The sequence below is a fragment of the Protomyctophum parallelum genome, assembly GCF_964188405.1.
Source record: "Protomyctophum parallelum genome assembly, chromosome: 21".
Taxonomy (NCBI): Eukaryota; Metazoa; Chordata; class Actinopteri; order Myctophiformes; family Myctophidae; genus Protomyctophum; species Protomyctophum parallelum.
In genome coordinates this window covers 4,648,595-4,664,947 of record NC_139713.1, presented here as the reverse complement: position 1 = coordinate 4,664,947, position 16,353 = coordinate 4,648,595, and the positions used below count along the sequence as shown (strand labels likewise).

At 43.2% G+C, this 16,353-nt stretch overlaps 1 protein-coding gene across 1 annotated transcript in view; it reads left to right on the top strand.

Moving 5' to 3' along the window:
• Positions 1 to 12,044, top strand: part of LOC310879565 (fibroblast growth factor receptor 1-A-like) — a gene marked incomplete at its 5' end in the record, with an annotated part of 69,492 nt that extends 57,448 nt beyond the window's left edge. Inside the window, 6 exons of the mRNA XM_083794340.1 lie at positions 3,572 to 3,762; positions 5,494 to 5,616; positions 8,258 to 8,328; positions 9,346 to 9,483; positions 10,417 to 10,522; positions 11,649 to 12,044. Coding sequence (XP_083650466.1) covers positions 3,572 to 3,762; positions 5,494 to 5,616; positions 8,258 to 8,328; positions 9,346 to 9,483; positions 10,417 to 10,522; positions 11,649 to 11,699 — 680 coding nt within the window. The 3' untranslated portion in view covers positions 11,700 to 12,044. The remainder of the gene's footprint in view (positions 1 to 3,571; positions 3,763 to 5,493; positions 5,617 to 8,257; positions 8,329 to 9,345; positions 9,484 to 10,416; positions 10,523 to 11,648) is intronic.
• Between the last annotated feature and the right edge of the window lie 4,309 nt (positions 12,045 to 16,353).

Genomic DNA, 16,353 nt, shown 5'->3' with positions numbered 1-16,353 from the left:
ACAGTACGCCTCTATAACAGTACGGTCTATAACAGTACGGTCTATAACAGTACGGTCTATAACAGTACGGTCTATAACAGTACGGTCTATAACAGTACGGTCTATAACAGTACGCCTCTATAACAGTACGGTCTATAACAGTACGCCTCTATAACAGTACGCCTCTATAACAGTACGGTCTATAACAGTACGGTCTATAACAGTACGGTCTGTAACAGTACGGTCTATAACAGTACGGTCTATAACAGTACGGTCTATAACAGTACGGTCTATAACAGTACGGTCTATAACAGTACGGTCTATAACAGTACGCCTCTATAACAGTACGGTCTATAACAGTACGCCTCTATAACAGTACGGTCTATAACAGTACGGTCTATAACAGTACGGTCTATAACAGTACGGTCTATAACAGTACGGTCTATAACAGTACGGTCTATAACAGTACGGTCTGTAACAGTACGGTCTATAACAGTACGGTCTATAACAGTACGCCTCTATAACAGTACGGTCTATAACAGTACGCTCTATAACAGTACGGTCTATAACAGTACGCCTCTATAACAGTACGGTCTATAACAGTACGGTCTATAACAGTACGGTCTATAACAGTACGCCTCTATAACAGTACGGTCTATAACAGTACGGTCTATAACAGTACGCCTCTATAACAGTACGGTCTATAACAGTACGCCTCTATAACAGTACGGTCTGTAACAGTACGCCTCTATAACAGTACGGTCTATAACAGTACGGTCTATAACAGTACGCCTCTATAACAGTGCGGTCTATAACAGTACGCCTCTATAACAGTACGGTCTATAACAGTACGGTCTATAACAGTACGCCTCTATAACAGTACGGTCTATAACAGTACGGTCTATAACAGTACGGTCTATAACAGTACGCCTCTATAACAGTACGGTCTATAACAGTACGGTCTATAACAGTACGCCTCTATAACAGTACGGTCTATAACAGTACGCCTCTATAACAGTACGGTCTATAACAGTACGCATCTATAACAGTACGCCTCTATAACAGTACGGTCTATAACAGTACGGTCTATAACAGTACGGTCTATAACAGTACGGTCTATAACAGTACGCCTCTATAACAGTACGGTCTATAACAGTACGCCTCTATAACAGTACGGTCTATAACAGTACGCCTCTATAACAGTACGGTCTATAACAGTACGCATCTATAACAGTACGCCTCTATAACAGTACGGTCTATAACAGTACGCCTCTATAACAGTACGGTCTATAACAGTACGCCTCTATAACAGTACGGTCTATAACAGTACGGTCTATAACAGTACGGTCTATAACAGTACGGTCTATAACAGTACGCCTCTATAACAGTACGGTCTATAACAGTACGCCTCTATAACAGTACGGTCTATAACAGTACGGTCTATAACAGTACGGTCTATAACAGTACGGTCTATAACAGTACGCCTCTATAACAGTACGGTCTATAACAGTACGGTCTATAACAGTACGGTCTATAACAGTACGGTCTATAACAGTACGGTCTATAACAGTACGGTCTATAACAGTACGCCTCTATAACAGTACGGTCTATAACAGTACGCCTCTATAACAGTACGCCTCTATAACAGTACGGTCTATAACAGTACGGTCTATAACAGTACGGTCTGTAACAGTACGGTCTATAACAGTACGGTCTATAACAGTACGGTCTATAACAGTACGGTCTATAACAGTACGGTCTATAACAGTACGGTCTATAACAGTACGCCTCTATAACAGTACGGTCTATAACAGTACGCCTCTATAACAGTACGGTCTATAACAGTACGGTCTATAACAGTACGGTCTATAACAGTACGGTCTATAACAGTACGGTCTATAACAGTACGGTCTATAACAGTACGGTCTGTAACAGTACGGTCTATAACAGTACGGTCTATAACAGTACGCCTCTATAACAGTACGGTCTATAACAGTACGCTCTATAACAGTACGGTCTATAACAGTACGCCTCTATAACAGTACGGTCTATAACAGTACGGTCTATAACAGTACGGTCTATAACAGTACGCCTCTATAACAGTACGGTCTATAACAGTACGGTCTATAACAGTACGCCTCTATAACAGTACGGTCTATAACAGTACGCCTCTATAACAGTACGGTCTGTAACAGTACGGTCTATAACAGTACGGTCTATAACAGTACGGTCTATAACAGTACGCCTCTATAACAGTACGGTCTATAACAGTACGCCTCTATAACAGTACGGTCTATAACAGTACGCCTCTATAACAGTACGGTCTATAACAGTACGCCTCTATAACAGTACGGTCTATAACAGTACGGTCTATAACAGTACGGTCTATAACAGTACGCCTCTATAACAGTACGGTCTATAACAGTACGCCTCTATAACAGTACGGTCTATAACAGTACGGTCTATAACAGTACGCCTCTATAACAGTGCGGTCTATAACAGTACGCCTCTATAACAGTACGGTCTATAACAGTACGGTCTATAACAGTACGCCTCTATAACAGTACGGTCTATAACAGTACGGTCTATAACAGTACGGTCTATAACAGTACGCCTCTATAACAGTACGGTCTATAACAGTACGGTCTATAACAGTACGCCTCTATAACAGTACGGTCTATAACAGTACGCCTCTATAACAGTACGGTCTATAACAGTACGCATCTATAACAGTACGCCTCTATAACAGTACGGTCTATAACAGTACGGTCTATAACAGTACGGTCTATAACAGTACGGTCTATAACAGTACGCCTCTATAACAGTACGGTCTATAACAGTACGGTCTATAACAGTACGCCTCTATAACAGTACGGTCTATAACAGTACGCCTCTATAACAGTACGGTCTATAACAGTACGCATCTATAACAGTACGCCTCTATAACAGTACGGTCTATAACAGTACGCCTCTATAACAGTACGGTCTATAACAGTACGCCTCTATAACAGTACGGTCTATAACAGTACGGTCTATAACAGTACGGTCTATAACAGTACGGTCTATAACAGTACGCCTCTATAACAGTACGGTCTATAACAGTACGCCTCTATAACAGTACGGTCTATAACAGTACGCCTCTATAACAGTACGGTCTATAACAGTACGGTCTATAACAGTACGGTCTATAACAGTACGGTCTATAACAGTACGCCTCTATAACAGTACGGTCTATAACAGTACGGTCTATAACAGTACGCCTCTATAACAGTACGGTCTATAACAGTACGCCTCTATAACAGTACGGTCTATAACAGTACGGTCTATAACAGTACGGTCTATAACAGTACGGTCTATAACAGTACGCCTCTATAACAGTACGGTCTATAACAGTACGGTCTATAACAGTACGCCTCTATAACAGTACGGTCTATAACAGTACGGTCTATAACAGTACGGTCTATAACAGTACGCCTCTATAACAGTACGGTCTATAACAGTACGCCTCTATAACAGTACGGTCTATAACAGTACGGTCTATAACAGTACGCCTCTATAACAGTACGGTCTATAACAGTACGGTCTATAACAGGTCCTCTCTACGTGGTGGTGGAGTACGCCTCGCAGGGCAACCTCCGGGAGTTCCTGCACGCCCGCCGCCCGCCGGGCCTGGACTACTGGAGCGGAACCACGCAGGCTTCCCTGGACCCCCTGGAGCTCCGGGAGCTGGTGTCGGCCGCCTACCAGGTGGCCCGAGGAATGGCCTACCTGGCCTCCAAGAAGGTCAGTATTTAGAACCCTACCAGAGGAATGGCCTACCTGGCCTCCAAGAAGGTCAGTATTTAGAACCCTACCAGAGGAATGGCCTACCTGGCCTCCAAGAAGGTCAGTATTTAGAACCCTACCAGGAGGCCCGAGGAATGGCCTACCTGGCCTCAGTGGGGGCTTTCAGAACGACTGGAGACCAGTGGTTTTCAACCAGTGGTCCTTGAGGGGGTTCCAGGTGGTCCCTGAGGGGGTTCCAGGTGGTCCTTGAGGGGGTTCCAGGTGGTCCTTGAGGGGGTCCCAGGTGGTCCCTGAGGGGGTTCCAGGTGGTCCTTGAGGGGGTCCCAGGTGGTCCTTGAGGGGGTCCCAGGTGGTCCCTGAGGGGGTTCCAGGTGGTCCCTGAGGGGGTTCCAGGTGGTCCTTGAGGGGGTCCCAGGTGGTCCCTGAGGGGGTTCCAGGTGGTCCCTGAGGGGGTTCCAGGTGGTCCTTGAGGGGGTTCCAGGTGGTCCTTGAGGGGGTCCAGTGTATTGATATTAATATCTGGTGTCCAGTGTATTAATATTAATATCTGGTGTCCAGTGTATTAATATCTGGTGTCCAGTGTATTAATATTAATATCTGGTGTCCAGTGTATTGATATTAATATCTGGTGTCCAGTGTATTGATATTAATATCTGGTGTCCAGTGTATTGATATTAATATCTGGTGTCCAGTGTATTGATATTAATATCTGGTGTCCAGTGTATTGATATTAATATCTCGTGTCCAGTGTATTGATATTAATATCTCGTGTCCAGTGTATTGATATTAATATCTCGTGTCCAGTGTATTGATATTAATATCTCGTGTCCAGTGTATTGATATTAATATCTGGTGTCCAGTGTATTGATATTAATATCTGGTGTCCAGTGTATTGATATTAATATCTGGTGTCCAGTGTATTGATATTAATATCTGGTGTCCAGTGTATTGATATTAATATCTGGTGTCCAGTGTATTGATATTAATATCTCGTGTCCAGTGTATTGATATTAATATCTGGTGTCCAGTGTATTGATATTAATATCTGGTGTCCAGTGTATTGATATTAATATCTGGTGTCCAGTGTATTGATATTAATATCTGGTGTCCAGTGTATTGATATTAATATCTCGTGTCCAGTGTATTGATATTAATATCTCGTGTCCAGTGTATTGATATTAATATCTCGTGTCCAGTGTATTGATATTAATATCTGGTGTCCAGTGTATTGATATTAATATCTCGTGTCCAGTGTATTAATATTAATATCTTGTGTCCAGTGTATTGATATTAATATCTGGTGTCCAGTGTATTGATATTAATATCTGGTGTCCAGTGTATTGATATTAATATCTCGTGTCCAGTGTATTGATATTAATATCTGGTGTCCAGTGTATTAATATTAATATCTGGTGTCCAGTGTATTAATATTAATATCTGGTGTCCAGTGTATTAATATTAATATCTGGTGTCCAGTGTATTCATATTAATATCTGGTGTCCAGTGTATTAATATTAATATCTGGTGTCCAGTGTATTAATATTAATATCTGGTGTCCAGTGTATTCATATTAATATCTGGTGTCCAGTGTATTAATATTAATATCTGGTGTCCAGTGTATTAATATTAATATCTGGTGTCCAGTGTATTCATATTAATATCTGGTGTCCAGTGTATTCATATTAATATCTGGTGTCCAGTGTATTGATATTAATATCTGGTGTCCAGTGTATCCACAGAGACCTAGCGGCCAGGAACGTGCTGGTCACTGAGGACGCCGTCATGAAGATAGCTGACTTCGGTCTGGCCAGAGACATCCATCACTTTGATTACTACAAGAAGACCACCAATGTAAGCCAAGCGTGGATACTGTACATACAGTACATAAATGAGTCGATGAATAACTGTCTCTGTTTTTTAATTGATTGGTAGTAACAAATTAGGCTTTTAACCCATTCTGAACGGGAACCCATTTTGGTGTCAGCATCAAGTCATGCATTAGCTATTGAAAAATAGCAGATCTACAAGCTCGTAGCGCGCCACCGAGTGGCGCTCTACGAGCTTGTAGGTCTGCTATTTTTGAAAAATCGAGGAACGACTGACATTTTTTAGAATCTGATCTCAGGTCAGAATGGGTTAATCAGACCAGTGTGTGTCCAGTGGAAACCTCGTATGAATCTGATCTCAGGTCAGAATGAGTTAAATAATAGAGGGGGCACCCGGATTTGAACCGGGGACCTCTTGATCTGCAGTCAAATGCTCTACCACTGAGCTATACCCCCTTGTTACTAGTCAGTCAGAAAACTCATCTTTGTTCCTTTGTTCATGGCTAGGTCAACAGTGTATCCGCCTTCTTTTGTTTGCATATCCGTGTGTGTGTGTGTGTGTGTGTGTGTGTGTGTGTGTGTGTGTGTGTGTGTGTGTGTGTGTGTGTGTGTGTGTGTGTGTGTGTGTGTGTGTGTGTGCGTGTGCGTGTGCGTGCCTGTGTCTAACAAGCATGTCAACTGTATTGCATGTAACAATGTTCTGCCAATAGGCACTGTTTGTTTTCAACCTACCTTCATACTGTAATTGGTCCTCATGATAAAATGCCACCATCTTTTTCTGTGTCTTATGGGAGGGCTGTGGGCAAATGTTTGTTGTGGGCAAGGGTTTGGGAAACAGTGCTGTATATACAGTAGAATTGGTGGGCTGGTGACTTTTATTGTGAAGGATAGATGGATTGGTGGGGTGGTGACTTTTATTGTGAAGGATTGGTGGGGTGGTGACTTTTATTGTGAAGGATAGAAGGATTGGTGGGGTGGTGACTTTTATTGTGAAGGATAGATGGATTGGTGGGGTGGTGACTTTTATTGTGAAGGATGGAAGGATTGGTGGGCTGGTGACTTTTATTGTGAAGGATAGAAGGATTGGTGGGGTGGTGACTTTTATTATGAAGGATAGAAGGATTGGTCGGGTGGTGACTTTTATTGTGAAGGATAGATGGATTGGTGGGGCGGTGACTTTTATTGTGAAGGATAGATGGATTGGTGGGGCGGTGACTTTTATTGTGAAGGATAGATGGATTGGTGGGGTGGTGACTTTTATTGTGAAGGATAGAAGGATTGGTGGGGTGGTGACTTTTATTGTGAAGGATAGAAGGATTGGTGGGGTGGTGACTTTTACTGTGAAGGAAAGAAGGATTGGTGGGGTGGTGACTTTTATTGTGAAGGATAGATGGATTGGTGGGGTGGTGACTTTTATTGTGAAGGATAGAAGGATTGGTGGGGTGGTGACTTTTATTGTGAAGGATAGAAGGATTGGTGGGGTGGTGACTTTTATTGTGAAGGATAAATGGATTGGTGGGGTGGTGACTTTTATTGTGAAGGATAGATGGATTGGTGGGGTGGTGACTTTTATTGTGAAGGATAGAAGGATTGGTGGGGTGGTGACTTTTATTGTGAAGGATAGAAGGATTGGTGGGGTGGTGACTTTTATTGTGAAGGATAAAAGGATTGGTGGGGTGGTGACTTTTATTGTGAAGGATAGACGGATTGGTGGGGTGGTGACTTTTATTGTGAAGGATAGAAGGATTGGTGGGCTGGTGACTTTTATTGTGAAGGATAGATGAATTGGTGGGCTGGTGACTTTTATTGTGAAGAATAGAAGGATTGGTGGGGTGGTGACTTTTATTGTGATTGGTGGGCTGGTGACTTTTATTGTGAAGGATAGATGGATTGGTGGGGTGGTGACTTTTATTGTGAAGGATAAATGGATTGGTGGGGTGGTGACTTTTATTGTGAAGGATAGATGGATTGGTGGGGTGGTGACTTTTATTGTGAAGGATAGATGGATTGGTGGGGTGGTGACTTTTATTGTGAAGGATAGAAGGATTGGTGGGATGGTGACTTTTATTGTGAAGGATAGAAGGATTGGTGGGGTGGTGACTTTTATTGTGAAGGATAGATGGATTGGTGGGGTGGTGACTTTTATTGTGAAGGATAGAAGGATTGGTGGGGTGGTGACTTTTATTGTGAAGGATAGAAGGATTGGTCGGTGGTGACTTTTATTGTGAAGGATAGAAGGATTGGTCGGGTGGTGACTTTTATTGTGAAGGATAGATGGATTGGTGCGGCGGTGACTTTTATTGTGAAGGATAGATGGATTGGTGGGGTGGTGACTTTTATTGTGAAGGATAGATGGATTGGTGGGGTGGTGACTTTTATTGTGAAGGATAGAAGGATTGGTCGGTGGTGACTTTTATTGTGAAGGATAGAAGGATTGGTGGGGCGGTGACTTTTATTGTGAAGGATAGATGGATTGGTGGGGTGGTGACTTTTATTGTGAAGGATAGAAGGATTGGTGGGGTGGTGACTTTTATTGTGAAGGATAGATGGATTGGTGGGGTGGTGACTTTTATTGTGAAGGATAGATGGATTGGTGGGGTGGTGACTTTTATTGTGAAGGATAGATGGATTGGTGGGGTGGTAACTTGTATCGTTCTTTTCTCCAGGGTCGTTTACCAGTGAAGTGGATGGCACCGGAAGCCTTATTTGACCGCATCTACACACACCAAAGTGACGTGTAAGTCTGTCTACAAATCCATATTTGACTATACTTAGTTATCTTAGTGTGCAGAGAGGAGGAGAGGACACCTTTATTAGGTGCTGGCGTACAAGAAAGAACGACTAACACATTTTCAATTTAGGCATTTAGCAGAGTGACTTACAGTAAGCAAGAACAGAAACATGCCGGTAATCAATCAAATAAATAATAAATAGTCATCATGAATCGTATGTAAGCCAAGAACCTAGCAGTGGAATATGCACACACACACACACACACACACACACACACACACACACACACACACACACACACACACACACACACACGCACGCACACGCGTGTGTACACAAGAGTGAGAGCGAGAGAGACGTCTAGTCCCTGACACACGTTACCCTAGTAGTTTAACGTCCTAACTTACTCAGAGTATTAATTTAACACCATAGATCTCACCGTGTAGTTTATGAATGGAACACATTGATGAAGTTTCCAATTGCCGCGGATGACAGCGCAGTGTGAAGGCAAAACCGCAGCGAATGGAATATGCAAGAATCCCAACTTCTCCGCCCATACGCATCGAGTCTATTAGGTGTGTGTGTGTGTGTGTGTGTGTGTGTGTGTGTGTGTACTGTTCTGTCTCAGCTACTATGGGCAGTCTGTCTGTCTGGAGAAGGCGTTGTTTCATTTATCCCTAGGTGGCTTAAAAAAAAAAAAAAAAAAAAAAAAAAAAACCTGTCTAGTAGTGTCAAGTAAAAACAATGTGCTATATATATTTTTTTCCCTTCTTTTCCCTCTGTGTGTTAAGCATGTGCAGCAGCTATATCTGGTTGGACCATATAATGTATAACCTAATTCTGATCAGTGTTTGGGTCTATTGTATTACGCCTCTTGTGCAGATCCAAATAAAATAATTCAAATGTGTGTGTGTGTGTGTGTGTGTGTGTGTGTGTGTGTGTGTGTGTGTGTGTGTGTGTGTGTGTGTGTGTGTGTGTGTGTGTGTGTGTGTGTGTGTGTGTGTGTGTGTGTGTGTGTCAGGTGGTCTTTTGGGATCTTGCTGTGGGAGATCTTCACCCTGGGGGGCTCCCCGTACCCCGGGGTGCCTGTGGAGGAGCTGTTCAAGCTGCTGAAGGAGGGTCACCGCATGGAGAGACCCTCGGCCTGCACACAGGAGCTGTGAGTGTGCACGCACACACACACACACACACACACACACACACACACACACACACACACACACACACACACACACACACACACACACACACACACACACACACACACACACACAGGCTATAACTGACTATATGGATGCTTATATGGATGTTCTGTTTGTATTGATTCTCTAGTCCAGGGTTCCCCAATTAATTTTCCTCAAGGGCCATATTTTGACTACGTTACCAGGCTCGAGGTCGAGGCCTTGCCCTGAAATTAATGTTCAGGGCAAGACCCCAATTTGAAAAGGACCGCCAGTTTGACATGCAGAGGCTACTGAGCCCAATTTAATGCCATTTATATCTGGGACCCCCCCCCCAAAAAAAAAAAAAAAAAAAAATCTTCCGTGGGCCACAAGGGGGCACTCGGTGGGCCGCAGATGGCCCGCGGGCCGCCTATTGGGGAACCCTGCTCTAGTCTCTACCATACTGTGTGGTTTTAAAGGTTTTATGACATTATTTTTCTTTTTCTTTTTTCTTTTAGGTTTTATGACCTCAATTACACCCAAAAAACCTGAACTTTGGAACATTCAGTGGATTTTCTGTGGTCTGAAGTTTTCTTTGGGGTTTGGAAGCCTTTTGAGCTACAATGAAAACAGGCAACACAGTGAAAACAGTGACATCTGCTGGCAAATCCCATTGACATATATGGGATTTGCAGGATCTTACATCACAAACTGCCGGCAAATCAGAGCACCTGTTTGAGCCAGAAAACCCCAGATCACAGAAAATCTACTGAATGTTAAAAGTTCATGTTTTTTGGGTGCAATTGAAAACCTAAAAAAAATAAGAACAATTCCAAAACCTTTTTCTTAATGTCACAATCCCTTTAAATCTCTCTCTCTACCATACTGTGTGGTTTTAAATCTCTCTCTACCATACTGTGTGGTTCCAGGTACGCGTTGATGAGGGACTGCTGGCACGCTGTCCCGTCTCGCAGACCCACCTTCCAGCTGCTAGTCCAACATCTAGACAGCAGCCTCTCGCTCATGTCCAACCAGGTAACATGAAAATTTAACCCATTAACACCAGGAAAACCGGGATTTTGTCTGGCACATTTTAGATTTTACGTAATATATATAAATTATATATATATATATATATATATATATATATATATAGCAACATACATTTAACCCATTCTGAACGGGAACCCATTTTGGTGTTAGCATCATGTTATGCTTTAGCTATTGAAAAATAGCAGATCTACAAGCTCATAGCGCGCCACCGAGTGGCGCGCTACGAGCTTGTAGGTCTGCTATTTTTTTGAAAAATCGAAGAACGACTGACATTTTTAGAATCTGATCTCAGGTCAGAATGGGTTAATCAAGACCAGTGATGTGTGTCAAGTGGAAACCTCGTATGAATCTGATCTCAGGTCAGAATGGGTTAAAAAAAATAACTCTTAGGGTTCAGCCCTAACATATGGGAGCATGGCTGATCTTCAAGCTCAGAACATTTTCTTGAACATTTCTGAAAAATGAAAAGGATATTTTGAATGTCCTATAAAACAAACCTTCTCTTCTGGTATAAAACATTTTCAGATCGGGGTTCGCGGCCAAATATATTGGGGGGGTCCTTGGGGGGTCTTTGGGGGGTCCTTGGGGGGTCCTGGGGGTCCTTGGGGGGTCCTTGGGGGGTCCTTGGCACGAAGCATTTGTAAAATCTGCCTCAGGTCTTAGGAAGCTAATAATACCCATTGTCAAGTGGAATGGTTAATTAGTAGGCTAATCAATTGTCAGGTGTGGGGTTGTCAATTGGCTGAGGCAGAGGCTGGAAATTGCACAGGTGAGGGGATATCCCACTGAGGGGATATCCCACTGAGGGGATATCCCACTGAGGGGATTCCCACTGGCAGAGCCTTTTGTGGTGGTTCTGGAGAACCGTGGGTCCGCCCGACTCGATACCGGGCACTGCACTCCCTGTGGGGGTGTGGAACGCGTGTGTCGAATATGAAGTCGGTGTGGGGCAAACGGTTCTGGAGTTACGGGCATTACAACCGTGCACGCACACAGACACGCACGCACGCACGCACGCAGAGACGTGGCGCATTTAAAGTAGGATAGCAGAAGTGTCTTAAAGAAAACATGGCAATAACTCTTTCTAAACTGTGGATTCCCTCTGCAGGAGTACCTGGACCTGTCCGTCGCTCCAGTCCAGTACTCCACGTTGGGCTGAGACACCGACCGCTGCTTCTGCTTCTTCACTCCATTCCACGTGTTCCACACGGACCGGGTCGCTGGGACCCTTCTCTCCCTGGGACCCTTCTCTCCCTGGGACCCTTCTCTCCTGTGGACCAGCAGGTCCCTGGGACCCTTCTCTCCCTGGGACCCTTCTCTCCCTGGGACCACCGGGTCCCTGGGACCCTTCTCTCCCTGGGACCCTTCTCTCCCTGGGACCCTTCTCTCCCGTGGACCCTTCTCTCCCTGGGACCCTTCTCTCCTGTGGACCACCTGATCCCTGGGACCCTTCTCTCCCTGGGACCCTTCTCTCCCTGGGACCCTTCTCTCCCTGGGACCCTTCTCTCCCGCTGCCGGAAAAGAATAACCAATCTACAAGCTCGCAAAGCGCCGCGTGGATAGCACATGGTGAGCTTGGAGATCGGCGACCCCCCCCCCCCCCCCCCCCCCCCCCACCCCGGCGTGCGTCACCAAGCGCACGACAAAGTATGAATTCAGCTTTAAAACATCTGTCACTGTTGATGCGAGGAACAGCTGTCGTAGGCTGGATCTTCTCCCAGACGGTCTTCAGGGGAGCAGCTTTACAATCCTCTACGCACAGAACATCTCATTTGTATTAAAGAAACTGTATGAGATCCCGTGTTCATGTTTAGCGCCTGTGTTGAATTGATGTGTTGCCATCTCAGTTTGCAGTTGGCAACAGGTATTTAAACACGGATAAAAGTGTGATAAAAGGACCTTTTCTCTGAACGGACCAAAACGGACCAACAACGAGCTGATTTTATAACCAGAGAGGACTTTCGAGGCTCATTCCAGGACGTTGGGCTGCCGGCAGAGAAAGCTGCCTTAATAATTGCCCAGCGCTGCATGTCTTGAGCGTAATGAGCAGCGTCAGAATGTTGTTTACGTTGTGTGGGAGTTCATTGAGCCTGTACGATCGATCGCACTAATTGGTGTCGTGTTGTAGTAGCCACTCTATTTTAAGGACGCATAATAACACGAGCTTTATGCCTAAAATGTCTTTATTCGGACCGCGGCCATCTTACCAGCAAGGTGCTCCCTAGGTGCAACTTCCCATAGACGGCCCATTCATCCAAACTGAAACGTCCTATTTAACCCATTCTGACCTGAGATCAGATTCATACGAGGTTTCCACTGGACACACACTGGTCTGATTAATTGTATTAAACAACGTCAAACTCGCCGACATTGCAGCTGTTACGGAAAGCTTGAATTATCGTCGTACTATCTGCGAAGTGTTTGTTTCATAAAAAAAATCCACCGTAGACATGTTATGAGCTATACTTCCTGTCAAGATATTCCTTGCAGATGATTATTTTCCAGATAGAGGATGATTCAAGCTTTCTCGTACAGCTGCAATGTTGACGAGTTTGACGTTGTTTAATATATAATCAGAGAGGACTTTTCTGTGTGGACGAATGGGCTGCCAATGGGAAGTTGCACCTATAGGTAGCACCTTGCTCGCAAGATGGCCGCCGTCTGAATAAAGACTATTCAGTATTTACGTCCGACGTCATTTTGTAGTGCTACGTTACGTCCAGGTCATTTTGTAGTGCTACGTTACGTCTGGGTCCAAGTGGCACCAGCTCCCGTCCGCATCTCATTGTAAATAGAATATCTAAACGTGTGAATCTTTTTAAATTGACGTTATTTTTCAGAAAGGAAGCCATAGAGGGTTAAAATGGGTCTGAATGCTTCCAACTCGAGTGGAATTATTAATGTTTTGTGCAAGTGTCCATGACAACAAAAATATATGATGTGGAGACAATAAAGACTATTATTATCATTATTATTGAAGGTGGCGACAGTCCATTTGCTCGGTAAAATATTTCGGGGGTATATTTAGAATGTGTGCAGGCTTGACTATGTTGAATCTAGTTTGCATTAATAAGGATTTAGTTGACACAATAAAATAAAATGGCGATAGTATTCCATGTGGGGCAGACGGCCTGTCACAGCCAGATTCGGGAGAGCAGCGCAGCTTTGTTGTTGCGAGGAAAGGAAAGCGGTAAAATGAGACTTTCGTGGTTGTTTTCGTCTCAGATTTAGTCCGACGGAGCGTCACAGTATAACTCCATGGGGACACAAAAGCGACACAAAAGTAGGACCCGGAAGTATCTCAGGAGGGGGCGCTCACGTCACGGCTAAAATACTGAATTGGAGCCGAGCATTATTGTATTGGTAGAAATCACAGTGTTATGTGGCTCTCACAGTGTTGTACATATTCATAACATTGTGTAACACAGTGTTGTACTGTACATATTCATAACATTGTGTAACACAGTGTTGTACATCATATTCATAACATTGTGTAACACAGTGTTTGTCAGCATAACAGCAATGCACTTAACCTCCAGTTGAGGTCCGGTATTACAGGGAAAATACCTTTTAGGTATATATTTTAGGAGTGGGGGTTCATGTTTTTTCTTTGAAAGAAAGAAAGAAAGAAAAATAAAGAGTTTAATAATGTCACTACACGAGACATTGAAAGAAGTCACTGTACACACACGTGCGCGAACTGTGAAGAGGACGGATCATTTGACATCCAGAAGGAAACATGAACCTTCTTATGAATTAAATGAATGAATATTGTATAATGTGATATGGACAGTCGGAGACTGACGGTAGGATTGTACAAATGTATCCGATGCCACAAACAATACGTTGACTATCCACACGCCCACTTTGTGTTGTTGTTAACCACAGCAATCAATCAATGCAGATATGGATCAACAATGTCTGAATACACAAATACAAATCCCATCTGATCTCTTGCAAATGACCGTGTGGCTCTGCAGTGACGTTCAGAGAGAAATCCCATTAAGAGGGCACTTTTGGACAAAAGAAAGAGCGAAAATAGCAGATCTACAAGCTCACAACGTGTCGCGCTGCGACGCATTGAGAGCTTGCAGATCAACTATTTCCAGCACTCTTTAGCTATAGTGGAGATGCAGGACGGTGTTAACGACATGGATTTATAAACACATTTTGTTCAGCGCAAAAATACTGTGTTCACGTTGAGGAGACTTACCGGGGAAAAAACAAAGGGCCAGGGATGAAGCCCCCTTTGATGTCTATGTGTACACACCCCTGTGACAGTCTGTCATAAAGATCACATTAACCCATTCTGACCTGAGATCAGATTCTAAAAATGTCTATTTGAAATTGACAGTTTTCTGAAAAAGCTATGTTTCTATGTCAACCGTTCTTCGATTTTTTTAAATTTAAATTCCATATTTTGATGGCCTTGCATTAATCTCCTGCATGCCTTTACATTATCTGTTTTTATCTGTTTTTTCTGGACATTTCTATTCTGTTTCCCCATTAAGATTCTTGGCTATACTGTGCTGTACTTTAATGTATTTACATGTGCAAAGAAATCCATTCATCTAATACAGGGGTGTGCAACTTTGATGACTGAGAGGGCCACTATATTTCCACACTCACTAGTCCCTAGGGCCATATATTACTGTCAAATTGGAATCCTGAGCATTGAGCTATACTAATTTAGACTGAAGTAATAACAGCGGGTCATGTTTGCAATGTGTTGTGGAATTGTAAACGGCTGGAACCAACATTATATCAGTATTCTGACATTAACATGAGGGCCACATTAAGTGAAGGTGAGGGGTCCGCATGTGGCCCCCGGGCCGCCAGTTGCCCACCCCTGATCTAATATGCTACCTTGGTTCCATCTTACGTACGTCTCTGTGGAAATAGCAGAGATGATCCCTGACATTATGTTTAATAAAGGATCGATGCTTCTCTCGTTTCTCAATAAACAGATCATATCTCCGTCTCTGAAGCTTGTCAAAACACCAATGGTCTGTTCTTTGAAGCAGTGTTGTTTTTGGCAGCAAATTTCTATTGTAGTTTAGTCATAGTCTTTGGACTGAAACTTCATTTAGTTTTAGTCACATTTTAGTCACCTGGAAATGTCTTAGTGTTAGTCTAGTTTTAGTCGACTAAATGTCATACGATTTTAGTCGACTAAATCTACAGGTGATTTAGTCGACTAAAATGTGTTTTGGTGGGCCTTGATGCCGTCGCAATGAGTGTTTTTACAAGCTCACAACGCGTCGCAACGCTATTTTCAGCATGCAACCAAGAGTAAAATTACTTATACTGGATCTCTTGTCCACTAGTCCCTTCCTAACATTTTAGTCTAGTTTTTATTTGTCGACGAAATTGTCAGTATATTTAGTCTTAGTTTTAGTCATCGTAGCTTAGTTTTCATTTAGTTTCCATTCGTTTTCGTCAGTGGAAAAAGGTAGTCGACGAACATTTTTCGTCTTAGTTTTAGTCGACGAAAACAACACTGCTTTGAAGAAAAACGAAATGTCTGAAAGAAAGACAACCCAATGAATGGTATAAACTTCCTGTTACAGATCAACTCACTGAAAGCAACCGTCTCTAATCGGTTTTATACTTTTGTTTTGGGGGTTTTATCATTTATTCACTGTAATATCTCCAGGTATGTTTCTCCTATAGAATGAATAGGCCTACATGTGGCCATAGGAGTGTTAATGTTATACTCAACTTTCACCCTGAGCACTATAACTATAACAATTTGTATTATTTAATTTCACAGACTCCAGGTCCCCAGTTAAATCTTTAACTCTAACAAGTAG